This window comes from Vicia villosa, linkage group LG2 (genome assembly GCF_029867415.1).
Source record: "Vicia villosa cultivar HV-30 ecotype Madison, WI linkage group LG2, Vvil1.0, whole genome shotgun sequence".
Lineage (NCBI taxonomy): Eukaryota > Viridiplantae > Streptophyta > Magnoliopsida > Fabales > Fabaceae > Vicia > Vicia villosa.
The window spans coordinates 149,674,595-149,694,083 of record NC_081181.1 but is presented as its reverse complement, the minus strand read 5'-3'; the positions used below and the strand labels follow the sequence as shown (position 1 = coordinate 149,694,083).

The following is a 19,489-nucleotide window of genomic DNA, read 5'->3' as shown; positions in this document are numbered from 1 at the left end:
ACCTTATTTAATTTAGTTCTGAGGTGAAAAAAGCTGATTTTGAGTGAATTGATTATGAAAAATTGATTTTGGATAAAAGTGAGTTAAAGGTAAAGTGATTTATGTTTAGAGAAATTTTTGCAAAAATGAGTTGAACAATAAATTTTAGTATAAAAATCACATTTAAAAATCACGTTTGATCAAAAGCTACAAATCCTAGTTTCAAGTAGAATCAATTATGGAAATCAAAATCAATTCTGCTAGAGATCAACCAAACACGTCAAAATCAATTCTGCTAGAGATCAACCAAACACGTCAAAATCAATTCTGTTAGAGATCAACCAAACACGTCAAAATCAATTCTACTAGAGATCAACCAAACACGTCAAAATCAATTCTAGACGTCCATAATAAATTTTAGATGTCTTAAACGTGAAACCAAACATAAACTATATGATGATCTAGGAAGAGTGGGAATAGTTATAGCTAGACTAAAACCTGGAGGATGTGCGGTTGTAAATAAATTTGTTATTTTGGTTTTCTACTAAATTTAAATTATATTAAAAATTTATTTTAACAATGATATGAATTAATCATATATATATATATATATATATATATATATATATATATATATATATATATATATATATATATATATATATATATATATATATATGATTCTCTCGTCTTTTTGATACTTATCTTTGATTTAAATATTTGATTTTAAATATATATATATATATATATATATATATATATATATATATATATATATATATATATATATATATATATATATATATATATAAGAGATCAACTTACACCTGACGAGTTATACTCGCTTATAATTTTATTTGGAATAAATATTTTTTAAAATCAACCGTTAGATCATATCTATAAAGTTTGAAATTATTCTATAACAATTTACTACGTCATTGAATTACATCAAAATTAACGTTATATGAAAGTTTATTTTGAGGTTAATCTTTGGATATTTTGATGGTATAGCAAATTGTCATAGATTAATCTCAAATTTTATAGGTATGATATATCTATATGATAGTATGTTTCAATTCAGCGGTTGATTTAAAAAAATATTAATCCGATATAATATTATTGAGCGAGTGTAACTCTTTGGGTGTAATTGATCCCTCCTCATATATATTTAGTGTAAAATAAAATTAAAAATTTATTTGTAATTATTGTCAAATAAATTTTTAATAATTTAATGAAATTTATGTCTATTTTGTCAAACTTTAGTTATTTCAAAAATAAAAAATAAAAAATGTCAGTTTCTATATTAGTTTAATTGTTTTTTAATAAAATATTATGATTTTATTTTTATATTGATTTATTTCACTCACAATGATGTAATAACGATATTAATAAGCATATGCAAGATATGGTGCAATTTGCAAATTATACTAAATAAGTTATGGCGGTGGTTCAGACAAACACAGCTACATTTTTTTTAAAAATATGAGCCAAAATTTTGTCCTAATTCCAACCCAATGGTTATCCATTTAGTAAATTAATTTATTAACCTACACCTATAACGAAAAAACATGATACATGCGTGCATGCTGACTTAGACCTTAATGCCAAATTGCATTTCTTTGTATATATAGTACTACAAATCATATACAATTATTATATCATGCATTGCACATTTCGTGGTGTGCATTTGGACAATTTGCATGGAGTATTAGGTTACAAACAACGTTGAAAGAATTTGGATTATTATTTAATTAATAACATACACGAGGGGAATGACACATATGATGGACCATAAAGCTTCAAGATTTTGTGGCTAAGATGTTAGTTAATCTCGTGATTTGACTTCAATTAAACTATATTTTATATTTATATGAAGCCGACTTCAATTAAACTATAAAGAAGGCCTTTGGATAATATATGTTAGAATTTATAAATATCATACTTATAGAAAAATATATTATTTTTTTGAAATATCATATTAACAAAAAGAAATCAAGACAAATGTAACATGCCAAACAATATGAATGAACCTTGCAAATTGTTATTCGACCAAAACTATTTTGTGTGTCTTTTTCTTTGCACCTACCCATTAGTCAATTAAACTCTTTATTTTATATGATATTACTGTTTGATTAAATTAATATGTGAAACACACATGTCACTTGCCCCTTCTACCAAAATTGACACTAATTAAACATGGTAGCTACAGCCGTCCCTCAATATTATATATATATATATATATATATATATATATATATATATATATATATATATATATATATATATATATATATATATATATATATATATATATATATATATATATATATATATATATATATATATATAGAGAGGGATGCTATGCTTACACCATAAAGCTTACACCATGTATTTACACCCAATCAAATACAAATGCCCATGTGTTTCTTTGTATCATAACAATTAAAAAAATAATGATTAAATACTTTAGAAAAACAAAACCGTATAATAATACGGTGTAGGTGTCAAAAGTGGGTGTAAGGATATCTTTTCTCATATATATATATCACTACAAAAAAAACTCTGATATGCTAGGTGGATAACACTCCGCAAACCCAAAATTCACCCTGCAATTCATCAATTGCGAAGTGCACAAAACACCCTGCAAAAACAGTAGTCGCAACTATTTGCCAATATAAAATCACTCCGCAACTTTGCCAGGTGATTATCACCCCGCAACGTTGCCATGTGAATGTCACCCCGCAACACGTTTTTCTAGACATGCACGCAGTAGGACGTAGAGCAGAGCAGTTATGCACAGAGTTCAGAGCAGAGCAGGGACCACAGACTGCAGAAAATTGCGGGGTGAATAACACTTAGCAAAATTTGAAATTTGAAATATTTGCAAATTTTTTGAATATACCAAAAAAAAAAATATTTATATTATTCTAAATATTAAATTAATATTTAGAATAATATAAATATAATAAATAATTTAAATTCAGAAACATTTAAAAATGCTATATTTATAATAAATTTTAAATATTTAATTTCAAATTTAATTTTAAAAAGTTCATAATTAGATAAATTTATAATTAATCCAAAATATTTTCATTTAAAATGACATTTATTCCGGATCCGAAGATTCTTGGTTGTTTCCATTTTCTTCATTATTCTTTTATTTCAACATATTATTATACATAATAAAATCATACAAATTCTATAAAAAAAAATTCTAACATATTCTACACAAATCTAAACATAATTATTGCTATCGTACAAATTATTCTACACAGTTCATACCAATCTAACTAATTCATACAATCAATTTATATGTTAAAATAACAAAATATTCAAAAAAAAAAATCCTAAGAACTTTTGATACTTCAGATATATATTCAAAAAAAATCCTAATAACAAAATATTCAAAAAAAAATGTACTTTCCAAATATATACTCCTTATATTAAGGAAGAAATTTCACTCACAAGAGTTTGAAATTTTTCATCCAAAGAGCTCTTCCAAGGCGCTTAGATTGCTTCCTGAAGTGAAATGAACTGTCTTGCATTGTTGTTGTCTTGCATTGTTCATATTAAACTAACAAGAGCACAACTTTCTCTGTCATATCATTAACCTTTGCAAATGGAAATGATGAAAATATGAGAGCAAAATCCAAGGCCAACAATAAATTTGAAAACTTGGGGTTTTTATTTTGTGTTGAGATTTTAAGATTTTGGAGATACATTGAAGGTTTGAGACTGTTTTGCAAGAGGATGAAGAGATAAAGATTTTCTAGAATGCAGAAAAAGAAGAATGCGTTGGGTGTATATAAAGGAAAGTAGTGAGGTGGAAATCACCCCGCAAATGTTATGACCATTGCAACTAGCGAGGTGGAAATCACCCCGCAACATTTATTGTCAGAATTGATCAGAACGTCTACCTGCTCTTCTGTTCCTAATCAATGCTTTTCATCCACTTTTTCAAAAAATAGTTGTGTCGTGGGATGCACCCCGCAAACTCACAACTTGCAACATGGAATACACCCCGCAACTTTTATTACTGTTGAGACCCATACTTTCCCCTGCCATCTCTGACCCATCAATAATTACCCAAATATATTTCCCCCAAAATAGTTGCCGGGTACAACTCACCTCGCAACTTTATTTTAAAAAAATTTAAATTTCCCTCCCTCACTAGCGAGATGGAAAAGGTGGAAAATTGTTTTTTTTTTAAAAATTTTGTTGCGTAATGATTTTCACCCCGCAAGTTCTATTATTTGCGAGGTAATTTTCACCTGGCTAATTCACCTGGCTAATTGCCAGTTTTCTTGTAGTGTGTGTGTGTATATATATATATATATATATATATATATATATATATATATATATATATATATATTTATCTTTGTGCAACATTCTAACTGTACTGGTTGGTACATGTTTTTTATTGGATGATTCTCTGTAACATTTTTTAATATGTTTTCTAAATTCTAACATAAGAAAATTTCTTTACCCACCTCCCTATGGGGGGTCACCTCCAGCGAAATTCCCAAACTACCCCTGCTTCGGAAATGAACTTCCGAAGCGCTTTTTTTTAAAAAAAATTTCCTTGATTCGGAAGTTCATCTCCGAAAACACCTCATGGGGGGTGCGTTCGGAGATGAACATCCGAAAACACCTCATGGGGGGTGAATTCGGAAGTTCATTTCCGAATTATGCAGAAACTGTGTTTTTTTTTAATGTTTTTTCTTAAACGCAACCGCATTTTAATTAAACGTTACCGGCAAATAAAATAAACAATAGATAGACTGAAAACACTAATATGATAAATAAACAAAAAAAAATACTAATCCGATGAAAATAATATATACAAACCGAAACAAATAAAAATAGTGTGCTAAAGATACAATCCGAAAACAAAAAATAAATAAACCCGACCTCTACTGGGTGTGCCTAACCCTCTCACCCTGGGCCCTCCTCTGCCGCCTGTATGTCGCCGCACGGTCCGCATCAAGGACGATCATCTCCATCACCGCGACTGCCTCTGGACCGCCCCGCTCCACGATACCTCGATCCAACGCGTCCCGCCCAATCATCGATATCCGCTGACAGATCGGCATGAGATCAATGGCGTGATCATCCTCGGCCTGCTGGTTCTCCAGGATCTCCTCGTGTGCTGGCCTAGGAGCGCCGGGAACGTCGGGTCTCAAGAGAGGATGGGACACCCGGTAGAACCATGTGACGTATCCCTCCACACTGTGCCAGTCCTGGGTGACCCGCATGCGACGGTACTCCAGCGGTACCACATGATCCTCCCAATGCTCCCATATGGCAGTGAGCTGCACTCTGGTCACTGTGTCAGGAGCAGCCTCGAAGGGTGACCTGGGTATGATCTGCACGAATCCGAACTGACGCATGCACCGCTCCGGGAGATACCGAACCATGATGCCGGTCCCGCATGCCAACCAGCCTGAATATAAAGCAACCCCGTCGAAGGGGACAATCTGAGCGTAGTTGGCGAACGGCCTCCAAGTGACGTCGTCGTGCATCGTGCGGTCCAAGTACAGGCGGTATGGTCCCACCGCATCGTTCCCCCTCTGGAGAATGGGGTCCACATACTCAGGATCGATGTGGAAGCCGTGGATGCGGGAGAAGTAGGAGATGATCCAGCTCTGAAACAGAAATACGATAATGTATTAAAATTAAATACGAAACATAAATAAATAAATAAATAAATAAATACGAGAATGTGTTAAAATCAAACGTACCGTAAGCAGAGTGCAGGATCCGACCAGCTGCCTCGTCCGCCAGTTGGAGGCCTCATTCAGCTTCTGGTAGAGATATGCCAGAGTAGCTGCCCCCCAGTTCCACTGGTGAACGGTATCCAGGTCCATGAAATAGCGGAGGTAGGTCACGTCGACGTACCTGGCGCTCTTGTCCACAAAGCATGCAGCGCCTACCACATGCATGTACCAGCACCGGAGAGCGCAGCCGCGGTGATACTGTGTGAATAGCTCGTCACCCGCCTCCTCGCCTCGGCCGCCGCGTCCAGGTGGAACTCAAAATAGATCTTCAGTGTAGTGAACCGGACATGAGGCCCACAAGTCGTGGCGCACTCAAAGTGAGCAACCTCCTCCTCCATGCCCAGATAGAGCGTCATCCACTCAATGGCCTCCACCCTCTGGATCTTGGAGTGGGTCAACAGCGGCCCCCTAATAGGCAGGTGGAGAAGACACTGGACGTCATGCAAGGTGATCGTCATCTCCCCATCCGGCAGGTGGAAAGATGACGTCTCCTTGTGCCAGCGCTCCACAAATGCCCCCTGCATGCCGGTGCTGATGGTGGTGTACCCCGTCATGCAGAGCCCGCTGAGCCCTGAACCTCGCACATGGTTGTTAAACCACTCAGCTGCTGGTTTAAACAGACCGAAAATCTTCCTGGAGTGGTTCACCATTTTCAATGGCTCTCTCTCCTGTTACAAAAAAAAACAAATAAGCGAGAAATAAACGGTAAAATTATAAAAAATGGTGACAAATAAACGGCTAAGTTAAAAAAAATACCTCTCCCTCCCAGATCCGCCGAGCGACGTGATCCTGGTAGTGAATCAGCAGGGAAGTGTCAAAAGGCCCTCCCGGATAGCTATCCACCTCCTGCTCCTCCTGCTCCTCCTCCTCCCCGACTGGAGGGTCAACATCCGGTATGACCTCCTCCTCCTCCTCCTCCTCCTCCTCATCATCATCCTCCTCCTCTCGCTGGCGGGAAGAAGATACCCGAGCCAGCCTACTCCTATAGCCCGAAGGAGATGAACTCTCCACCAAGTCCTGCTGAACGCGCACACGGCGTCCCCGGCCCCGCCCGCCTGTCGACGCCAGCTGCGCCGCCGCCCGCTCGCGTCTAGCCGACGCAGTCTGGGACTCCCTCCCCTGTCTGATGCGTGCTGGCTGGTTCCCTGTCATGTTCCTGTAAACAATCGAAATCGAAATCGATTAATATGCGAGACAAATGAAAAAACAAAAAAAAAATTGCACTTCTGATACAGTTCGGAAGTTCATTTCCGAAACTGGGATGGAGGTGTTTTCGAAAATGAACTTCCGAAACACCCCTGCGCAGAGCTTTTCTGCAACCTTCAATGGCAGACCCCAAAATCAAAATTCAAACCTATGTATACACATTCTAAACATCCTAAATATCAGTATAAACCTAACCTAATACATTTTTTGCTATTTCTAAACACCCTAAAATACATTATAATCTTAGATCTTAAAATCAAAATGCTTACCTATTGAATAGATTGGAGGACTTTAGAATGTAATAGAGCAAGTAGATGGAGCCTTTGAGGTAGCTTGGAACTGGTTTGCACAAAAATCTCTTTGGGGTTGAGTTTGAAGAAGATTAGGGTAAATGATTTGGGGGAGGGGGCTGTTTTGCTTAATCTGCAAAACGCGCAGTATTTCGGAAATGAACTTCCGAAATGCTGTTTTCGGAAGTGCATTTCCGAAATAAGTCAAATTTTTAAAAAAAAAAAAGCGCTTTCGGAAATGCATCTCCGAAAACACCTTTTTCTTGCATTTCGGAAGTTCATTTCCGAAGTCAGGAGTATTCTGGGTTTTTCACCAGAGGTGAGCTAGAAGGTTGGGAGGTTGGCAAAGAAATTTTCCTAACATAAAATAAGATCATTTACAATTATTCATGCATGTTATCGTTTTAAAATAAAAAAAAAATTGATTATAGTATTTTTATCTCGTAGAAATAAAAAAGACTTTTAACTATGCTTTAATTATTATTTTTGGAATCTTAGTTGACAGTCTAATGCCACTTACATATTTATATATACATAGCTAACGAAGCCGGCAAGGACCTCTGTCTTTTCAAAACCGATTCTGTTGGATGGCCAATCAGCAGAACTTATCTAAAAATAATATTTATTTTTTCTTTGTTAATCTTCTTCAAAATTAATTAGTTTTTCCAGAAGCACTAATGGAATCATGAACCATGGTTCTTTTAAATTATTATTGAAAAAAACATGCAAGAATCTATCTTCCACATGTCGCTTAGACAGTAGGAGTACTTGGGAAGGAATAATTGTCTATATATATAATACTATAAATTGTTGTGTTTTGCATTGTAATAATCAACCAACTTATGAATTCAATAAAGTTATGAAGTGTGAATTAATAATTATACAATTAAAGGGTTATATATAAGGTTGCCTTGGCCGTTAGGTGAATGGGTTAAAAAGCAACTAACCGAAAAGGATGGTTGAACTATTAATGAAAATAAGATATGATTTGGATGATATCCGCAAACATTTTGAAGTTTAAGTTAGTGTTTGATTGAGTTGGAGTAGGGATATTGAAGTAGAATAATGATTTGTTTCAATATATAATTTATTTGTATTTTATAATACGAATATTTATTAAAATAAGTGTTTTTCTTTTATAATGTTTACATAATAATTTTAGAAAATTTTAAAAAATATAGTAAAAAAATTTGTGAAAAAATATCATAAACTATTTTGATAATATTGTTAAAATAACATCACCAAACTTATGTCAGGAGATAAATTCAAATAAAAAGACCGTTGAAATAGACCAATAATATGCTTTTCCTAGAGTTTTACAGGATCTATTTAGGGGGAAAATCTTGAGGAGAATAAAAACATACTCCCTCCGTCCTATGTTATAAACAAATTTTACGTTTTTAGATTCATTCAATAGTTAATGTATCTAGTCTGTATACAGACTAGATACATTAATTATTGAATGAATCTAAAAAGGTGAAATTTACTTATAATATGAGATGGAGGGAGTATTATATTAGTATCAATCAATTATTGTAAGCCTTCTTTCAAACATGCAATCCCATCCCTACACAACCTCAACATCCCTCTCATTGTGATGTGAATTCGACGACCACTCCACGCCCTCTTCGGTCTCGGTTGTTACATGTCCACCAACTTCCGTTTGGTTCTTCCCCGAACCACGTCGTACTGGGAGAGGTCTGACTTTGATACCATTTGTAACGCCCTAGATTGCTTTCAAGATTATCAACTGATTCCAAAAACCAACATGAGTCTTTTCATCATATTTTATCCTCACTCACACATTTTCCGAGAAACTTCCCTCACTCATCCAAATACTACTCCAAGTCAAGCATGCTTAACTATGAAATTCTTATTGGTTAGGCTACCCAAAAGAAGATGAAATTTGTTCAATCAATCCTTATAAGCCTTTCTACAACCATGCAGTCCTATTCCTGCACAACCTTAGGATTTTTCTCATTTCGATGTGAATTCAACGGCCACTCCTCGCCCTCTTCGGTCTCGAGTGTTAAGTGTAGATTTCCCCTCTTGTGGGTCAGTAAAGAAATTCACAAGAGAATTTTTATTTACAGATACCCTGGCACGCCGAAATATATCAAATAAGACATTCCTAACAAAGTCATGTCAGTATTTAAATCCTAAAAGCTTCTTACAATGAACTGTATGTTCCCCAAATGTATCCAAGCACGCTTTGCACTAAATAGTAGACAATAAGGAAATTATAAGTCAGTAGTTAAGGATGGCACGATACTCTATTGGGGACATATGTTGGCCAAGACCATCAATAGGGATAACGAGGAGAAAATATTAAGCATGTGCTGCATGGAAACAATCAAAAACCACTTTCTGTCTTCTGGTCATGTCAAAATTTACATCCATATCTTGGACACTTTTACTAGAAAGGCACTCGTTAAAATATATTGTGCTTTATGAGGGACGATTATAACAACTTGACTATCTTTAGGTGTGGAATATGGAGATTTGTATGATGGATATTGGATTTAGATCATTTACACTCTAGACTAGGGTATCATACCTGCTGTATGAGTAACATAATAGATCAGTTGGCTCTTTGAGCCATAGTTATTGGTCCTTTTGACCGACACAGTACATATATGTTTTTGCTTTTCTATTTCGAAAAGTTTGCTATTCTCTCTAACATAGGATTCCTGAATAAATACTATAGAAGATTTTCCTAAATTATGAGACATTGTTATAGAAATGAAATCTAGCCATATTTACAATTTAACACCACTGAAGTCTTCACCAGCCACAAATATGTAACATTAACGTTCACCAAGAAACTCTTATGAAAATTAACCTTGAGAATTGAGATCATTAAAGAGTATCAAAATCCCTTTCACATATATAATATTTTCTCAACTCTTATGGCATAAAATTAAAGTGTCGTCGCTGAATTCTAAGGGGAAAACTTTGAAATAAGAGGTTGTACTGATCTTATAACCTTTAAAAATACTAAAGTTTACTGAAGTGTACATCATAACATTCAGGCCTTCTTTTGAACTAAAAAACAAAACAATAATAATGGATTTCCCTGCTTGAGACCTTTCTTCTTCATAAATTCTTCCAATGGAATTCTTTTAACAAGGATTGATGTTGAAAGAGATTGGGTACACTCCATAATCCAATGTATATATCTCCTTAGAAATCTCATCTTTTCCATTACATCATCCAAATACTGCTAATCTATGTAATCATAAGTCATCTTAAAATATACTTTAACATGATTAACTATTGTTTCGTTTCTTTACATCATATGCCCCTTTGCTCTCTATAACAATATCCTCTAAAATTTGTCAACCTTTCACAAAAGCATATTGGGCATCAAAGATAACATACCCTTAACCTCTTTCACTCTAATATTATTTGCGATAATACAATTATTCCTTCTTCTACAAGACATAACTATATAGAAACAATTGTGAGTTGTATAATCTCACATTGCTTGGAAAAGTGGAGGTTTAGCATTTTATAAGTGAGAGGACCCATGCACTCGTTATCTTAAGGTTTTTGGTGAATATATGGCGTCTCTCTCATATGTTTTGGTGAGTTTTTGACCTGTAGGCGAGTCTTTGACCCGATGTGAATGCTCCCCCCTCAATGATGATCCATCAGTAATATTAGAGTCTGGTTTGAGTAAGGAACTACCTTCTTGTATCGTAAGTCTTCTTGACAAAGTAGTGGTCAGGCAGCGTGTCCTGTTGAAGTGTCTGTGACATGGTAAGAGTGTTTGTCAACGACAGTACAAGTATGTGGAAGAAAGAGCTTCCACTTGAGAGGAAACATAGTGGATGGACTCACACTTGAGGGAGAGATTATTGAGAAACAAGTCTTAGTTGTAAAAGTCCTACATTGCTTGAAAAAGTTTGAACATTATAAGTGAGGATCCATACATCCGTTGCCTTAAAATTTTTGATGAATATGTGGTGTCTCTCACTTGTTTGAGAGACTTCTAAATTTTTAAGTAAATTTTTGACCCAATATAAATAATTCTTTCTCAAGATTAATCAACAATAACTGTATAAGATATATATTTTTTTAATTTGCACCCTCTTTAGTCAAAACAATCTTTATCTTCTCTTGTTGCATACCAACAATACATCTAGAAAGAGAAAAGTCTACGTAAAATTTAAACATTTCACAATAATTTTCTTTATTTTCTAGCGAATAGATACTTTCATGATACATTTGAATTGTCAAACTGTAAATTAAAATATCTAACCTAAAGAAAGTGTAGACACACCACAGTCATAACTTTCACTAAATACAAGACACATCTTAGAGGCAAATTAAGTTGGTCAAACCAAGCCATAGAACATTCTAAATTTGTTTTCCATAAAGAACACGTCAATTTTTTTGGATATGGAATATTTATAATAAAAAAAGGGACACCTGAAGGGGTCAAGTGAGACTAATGAAAGTAGGATTTGTCAATTTTGGTACTTAAACAACCGACAGAAGTCTCCAGCTGCTAGTTTAATTAACGCGCAAATCCCACTGTCCACCAACCATTTTATCCGCACAAGACGGCATGGATCAAACATTATTTTTCTTCTACCTTTTCAAACACACGAGCTGTATTTGTTTTTTTTATTTCTCCTTCCTGTTTTGGCATTTTCTCCGTCACCTTTTCCTTTTTAGAATCATTATTTGGGGGTTTGAAGCAATGATTTTAAATCGCACCATTGAGTAATTACATTGTTGGTCGGATTAGTGAATCATTGATCGAATCAGATGACTTTTAATAATGTAAAAATATAATTTTATTTTTGTTTGATGACAAATTTTCTTTTCAAAATTTTGGTTAATTATAATATTATTATATTATAATATTCATTTTTAAATTTATTATATTATTTTATTGTATAAAATGTTTTATTTTGTAAAATATATAATTCTCTTCTCTTCTCTTGACCAAAAAATCTATAATACAGTTGGCAAAACTATAACTCTAATTGATCTGGAAGATGATCAGAACTAAAAGGTGGGTCAGAGACGTCTGCATGGTGTTGATGAAGAGGATGAGGGGGTGTACCTACAAGACACTCCGACGAGCAAGTAAGTAGGAGCACATATACGTTTTAGTGTTTCAAGGTTTAGAAATTGTGTTTCCTGACTCTCTCAAATGAGAGAGTTTTTATATTGTCCCATAACGCTTGGCAATTGGTCCACGTTTTGGGCTGGATCGCGGATCTAGGCCCAAAACGCGTGACTGTTAGGATCCTAGTTGTAAGCTTATGAATCCTGGGAGGCTGTCCGAAACTAACCGTTGGTCGGGTAAAGGAATGTTCCTGGTCGACATGGACGCTTAACGAGCAGAGTTTACTCTGCTCCTCGACGGGGAGCAGGATGTCTTCCTTGTTGCTGGCGCGGAGGCTAATTTGGTCGAGTTCAGTGATGGTAAGCTGTCCTCAACATGAAGGGGGAGCGAGCCCGACAGTGGAGAAGGTGAGATGGCGTTCCTACTGACCTTAGGTGATTGGACCAAGGCTTTTGGGCCGCCTTGTGAGCAAGAGTGGATTGGGGACCAATCATTAGGCCAGTCCAGAACACTAATAGTTTTAAAAGGTTTCAAATCTGATTCTTAAAAGTTTACAAAATTTTATTATTATTATTATTATAATTTTAACACTATTTATAATTTACATAATAATAAATATTAATAAAATTAGATTTTAAAATCGGAGCACCAAAACTGTGAAAAATGAAAATAGAGAAATCAAAATTATAATTAAGTTAAAAAAATAAACATAAAAAGATCAACCAGTCAAATCAAGAAACTCACTGATTCACTGGTATGACCGATAAACGGGTCAGGTCACACCAATTCTCACTGGATCAATTGCAACTATAGTCTAATGACCATACTAAACCGATCTACCATCAGGTTCATGGTCTAGCCTGTCCAACCGACCGAAACTGTTTGAATTTTAAAACACTGGTTTGAAGTGGTTTGTTTAAATATCTCATTATATAACTATTTAATAAAATACAACATTTAAGTAATTCAAAAAGAGATTATTTGAAATACACTAACAGTATAAAACTATTTTACACGGTCATTCAATTAGAATTAATTATTTTGACACATGAGAAGAAAGAAACATGAAAGAAGTAGGTATTAAAATGATTAATTTTAATTTATTTATAAGATAAGGTGTTAAATGTGCAATGCATCTATAGCCTTAAAGCTCGCATTCAATCCACGCCATAGACGTTTATTCACAATTATATACTATTTAACGGTTCTCCATGCTTCACGGCGAGAAGCATGGTGTGTCTATAAATGTACCTCATATATAAGGCATTCCATGTGAGACGTGAGATAGATTCTAACCATAACTTACTCTACTCTTTTACTACTCATTCACTAACTTGATTATTAGAGTGCTAACCTTGCAGTTCCACCCCGTCTCCTACGTACCAGAAACTTACTACGCTGCCCCAAGACTCTATTACATCACTACCATACATTTCTTGTTCCCTAATATAAATATTGCACCATATATAAGAACGACTTCTGATTTTTAGGAATTCCACGATAATATCTCTCTGATTTAAAAATTATGAACTGCTACAGCGAGCTCACTCAAAGAAGATGATGGTGACTGATCCTATTGCAAAGACACCACATGTTTCTCAACCTCAAGACCTCTCATTTTTCTCTCTATTAATTCAATCAACGATGGGTCGTCTATTGAGAAAGAATGTCCACTACAAAGCTCCATTAATTCATTAATGGCGAATGACAAAAATATGACAAATCTATTTTAGGGTTTCACGATTGGGAGAAAGTGGATGAGACTCATAATGCGAAAAATTCAGTTGTCATAACCATCACCATAGTAAATAAATAGGAATTAGAAATACTCATTGCTGATGAGATCTCCTACAGTTTAATGCACATTGGAATATTCAAGAGATTAGGGTAACACGGTTGAGATTTAAAGTCACTAAGACAGAAATATGTTAGCATTTAATGATTCCTTAACTCTTCCATGTGTAACTATCGAGATGTTAGTCTCTTTGAGGGAAGGGGATGAAAACAGAAATGTGAACATGCACTTCCTCGTGATCCCTTGTGAAAACCTCTACAACAAAATCCTTGAGAGGTCTTTCCTCGGGGTATTAGATGCAGTCGCCTCTTCGGCCCATTTGAAGATGTAATGTCACAATGATGTAGGAAAACTAATTGTCATTTCGGCTGATCTGCACAGAGCCCGCCTATTACATAAAACCATACTAAAAAAATCCCTTGTGACCGTCGTCACTTTACAGAGAAAAAGGAAGAAGATTCGTCAAGTTGTTAGTATGGCTAACCTTAGCGTGTAAGAAGATGAAATGGTGCGACACAATGCTCCTCCCAACGATGAAAGTCAAATTAAAAAACTTAAGTATTATTCCAAAAGGAAACTTTAAGATCATTTATCTCAACGATAATCCCACACGGTCAGTCTATATAGAGGATGAGTTATCGTCTGTACTGAAGAAATGGATCATTCAGTATCGTAAATTTAATGTCGACTTTTTTGTAGTTTCTCTAGACAAGATGACCAACATAGACACTAGCATTTCTTGCCACTTGTTAAACATCGACCCCTCTATTCACTATGTGGCTTAACGGAGGAGGTGACAATCATTTGAGAAGACCTAAGCAACCAAGAAGACACTATAGAGACTATTGGATTCCAACTTTATATATAAAGCAAGGTATATTTAATGGTTTTCCAGTGTTGAGTTGGTCAAGAAAGCTAATGGGAAGTGGAGAATATGCGTCAATTCCACAGATCTCAATTAGGCCTGCCCGAAAGATTCATACCCACTCTTGAACATATACAAACAAGTAGAAATAATCCTATTTACAAGGTGTTATTATTAATGGATGAATAACCAAATACCTATGTACGAGGCGAAAGAGATAAGGCAACCTTCATGACTGAGAGACCTAACTATTGGGATAACATCATTCCTTTTGGGCTCAAAGTGCGAGGGAACATACTAGAGAATGATGAATAAAATCTTCATGGAAAAGGTATACAAAAAGTTAAAGGTCTATATGAATGACATGATCGTTAAGTTCGTCATTGAGGAGTTGTACGACGAACACCTAACATGTGTGTTCTAGAGGATCTGACAATATAATATGAAGCTCAACTTAGAGAAGTGTAACTTTAAAGTCAATTCGGAAAGTTCCTAGGCTTTAACATGACAGAGTTAGGCATAGAGTCGAACCTATAGTTTTATAAACAATGTGAAACTTTTAATTATCAATTATAGCACAACAATCTTCGGCTTAAGTGAGTTTATTCGACACACACAATTAACCAATAGTTTTTTAAACGATATGATACTTTTAACTCCCAGTTGTAGCAGAACAATTTCTCGCTTAAGTGAGTTTATCCATTTATATATTCCTCCCCTGAAGTAGAAAGTTTTTCCACCCACACACTTATACAGTCGTTGATGCTCACTTTTTTAATAGGACAAGTTGTCTAGCGACATATTGTAAAAAAGACGTTTCGACACATGAAATCGGTCTCTTAGTTGAACAATCAACTATGATACCACTTATTTAGTAAAAGAGATTAAATCATATTTTCATTATTGAGCTGGTCTTATATAGATCCAAATACATTACAAGAGTCCAATTGGTAACATTTAAGACAAAGAACAGTGTTTAAGGTAAGGTAGTAGTAATATATTTAATGGAATGAATCTGATTTTTAAGTCTCTTACATACCAATATCTTAATTCAAGACAGACAACAATGTTTTATATTCTCTAACAAAAGGATTGAGAGACAAGTACTAAAACTTAACTATAGCGTTGGAGGCACACTCCATACAAAAACATAGAGAACGACAAGAAATAATGTATACCTTCAACAACATAATTTTAGATTATTCTAACACAAACCTTAGTTAATCTAGTTTTTCCAATAATAAAAAACTATATGTTGTTGATCCCAAAGATTTTAATATGTTCATACATCTGTGTTTCAAATCACTCAAGTTGGTTAATCACTCGTTCACCCAAACCTACATACATGCATGCTAAAATCTATAAAACTTACCAAAATTTCTTATAGCCTCAAATCTAATCATCATTAACTTCTCCTTAACTTGTTTACAATAAAAAAATTACTACAAAATTCTATAGAAAGAATGAATTTGTTCATCATTTAAACCTCAATGTAAAATATAAAAAAATTAACCCTCAATCAAACTAATGAATCAGAACACTCTTTTGTGTCACATGAACTCACAAATCCTTTCTCTTCTTCTTCTTCTTGTTCTTCTTCTTCGCTCGAATCCGAAGATGTTAACTCCTTCGCTCGTTCTACTTGATTTTCCCAATTCGTCCGAAACAAAACAAACAACATTGTCACCATACAAGAACCTTGAGCAGCCAAAAGGCCAAACCACAAACCTTTGAAATCAAATCCAGCAACAAAACTCAACCAAACCGCAACAGGCATTCCCACGAGATAAAAACATCCTAAGTTAATATTCGCGCCCAACTTCGGCCGAGCAGTCCCTCGCAAAACGCCACAAACCGTTGTTTGTGGACAGTTTCCGAGCTCACAAAGTCCTATGATAGGTAACACCATTGAAGTTAAGGCAATGATTTGTGGATCATTTGTGAACATTGAAGCCCAAATATTTCTAACCGAAAATGCAAACAACAAAGCCGAAAAGCCCAAAACATAACTAAAACAGAGTCCTACTATTGCTGCAAGTTTTGCTTTCTGTGGATTTTCAGCACCAAGCTCATTCCCAACTCTTGTCGAAACGCCGAAACTCAATGAAGACGGAAAAATGTAGATTAATGCAGTTGTTTGAATCAAAACACCCATAGATGCAACAGTTGCATGTGGATTAATCAATAAACCGCAAATTAAAATCATGATTTCGTACCACCACCATTCCAGACAAACCGAAATGCAGCTCGGAATCGCTAAATTCAAAAGCGATTTCCATCCCTTGAAACAAGAAGATGAAAAGCCATTCCATGTTTTCTTGTGTGTTCCAGAAACCCAAATGTAAACAATCAACGACGCAACGAGGTTGAAATTCGTCCAAACGGAACCTATCGCGATTCCTTTGATGCCTAAGTTGAGAACAGAAACAAGAAAATAGTTTATAGGAAGATGCAGAAGAATCGACAGAGTAGCACTGTATGTTAAAGGAAGTGTTATGGATTGGCTTCGAAGATAGATTCGCAGAGGATGTAGCAATGATTGCGCTACGAGATCAGGAAGAGAATAAAGAATGTATGATTGCGCAACGTTTGCTATATCTTCTTGTTGGCCACAAAAAAGAAGAATTCTCTTCATGTTAAGCCATAAGAATGAAATGAAAATTGATGTTACAAGGAGAAGAATCATTGTTCTTTGCATTGTAAGACCAAGGAGTTTGAATCTCTTAGCACCGAAAGCTTGACCGCAAATAGGCTCCATTCCCATGGCGAGGCCAGAGAGAATGGAGTAGCCGGTTATGTTGGCGAACCCTATAGCAAGTGATCCGCCTGCTAAAGCGAGTTCGCCAACACGGCCGAGAAACAACATAGAGATGATGGAACGAGAGTACATTAATAAGCCGGTTAAAACCATGGGCAATGCTATGTTTGAAATGTGTTTGGCTTCATTGATGGCGAGAGAAAAATGGGTATTTTTCGTGTGGGTTTCTTGTTGTTTGAATGTTGGGGATTTAGGGATCAATGGTGTAAACATGTCAGGTTTCTTGAGTTTGGTTGTGGATATGTTTGTTTGGTTGTTATTATTTTCACACAAAGTGGAGACAGAAGAGGTTGATGATGATAACTGGCACATGGTGTGAATAGCATATAAAAACACAACAAAGGACAGAGAAGGAGGTTCGTGTTGTTTTGTTTTAAAACACAAACAAATATCTTGTGAGCTTTTGTTCTCGCACTTTGTAATAAGAGTTTTGTACTAAGAGAGGTATTTAAAAAGATCTAAAACCCATCACTCAACACGCACGCGTAATAACTACAACTGCAAAGACTAATCTAACCGACCGAGTCAGATGAAATCAAATACTAATAATCTTATGAGCTTTTTGTTTTGACACTTTATAGTTAAAAAATTTTCAAAATCTTCTGTTCGCAACTGCAGAAACCAATCTCAATCTCAATTTCAATCTCGACCGATTGATGTTAGGTTGGACCAGACACTAATATTTGGATTTATATAGATAATGGAGTATGAAGGACGGCCAGTGAAATAGAGAGAGAAAGATAGGGTTGAAAGAGTAATAGTATCACCTCATCTCACAACATGTTTTTTTTTTCAATTTCAAAGCTGTTTTTTATGACCGACCCACATGTTATTAAATGGGGTCCACTAAGAAACAAAACAAGGTTATATTATAAATGAAAGTGCAATGGAATTGGACGCAATATATAATCTTGACTTAGTAATATTAGAAACTAAGAATTTTATGAACATGATTCAACTATTTGAAGGTAAGAAGTAACTAGATTTTTGGCCCGTGCGTTGCACGGGTTTGTTTAAAATTTTTACCTTAATTTTTTAAATGAAATAATATATTTGATTAAGTATAGTTAATTATAATTATATGATTGAACATGCTTTAAAATTATGTTAAATACAAAATAAAATTTTACAGTATGAAAAATCTTAATAAATTATACTTCTTTTTAGATTATTTTCTTTAAATTAGAAAGATATGTTATATTTACGTGAATAATGTTATATTATAAAAAAATAATAAATGAGAACTAAAAAAAATTAATAAAATTAAATATCAATACAAAATAAAAAGTAGATCTCATTTTCTTCCATATGAGTTGGTGAATTAATTTTTTTATTATTTAAAGAAATTGAAAAGATTAACAAAAATTGCCATCATGAATAATATCCCCAATAATATATTTCAGAAAGTGAAATATTTCTACTCATTAATTATGTGTTAAAATCTTAAAATGTTTAGATAGATCATTATGAACATATTTTTTCAATACAACTTTAACATTTTTTTTTCTTATTTTGAAAAGGTAATAAAATATAGTTATGATTTTTTCCCACTATTATAAGTCTCGATTATTCAGAAATTTACAAACTTAAAAATAATAAATTTCTAAACATTAGGTTGCAATAACAGTAATAATCAAAATCTTTAAATTTAATCATAAGACAAATTCAGAATT

The 19,489-nt window shown here is 34.4% G+C and overlaps 1 protein-coding gene across 1 annotated transcript; it reads right to left on the bottom strand.

Moving 5' to 3' along the window:
- Positions 1-16,268: 16,268 nt before the first annotated feature.
- On the bottom strand, positions 16,269-18,439 carry LOC131647032 (protein DETOXIFICATION 49-like). The gene has a single exon (XM_058916947.1). It carries the CDS (start codon positions 18,126-18,128, stop codon positions 16,518-16,520), a length of 1,611 nt encoding a protein of 536 aa, XP_058772930.1. The 5' UTR covers positions 18,129-18,439; the 3' UTR covers positions 16,269-16,517.
- Between the last annotated feature and the right edge of the window lie 1,050 nt (positions 18,440-19,489).

Coding starts and splice junctions, on each gene's coding strand:
- LOC131647032 (XM_058916947.1), bottom strand. CDS start 18,128: ATGTGCCAGTTATCATCATCAACCTCTTCTGTCTCCACTTTGTGTGAA.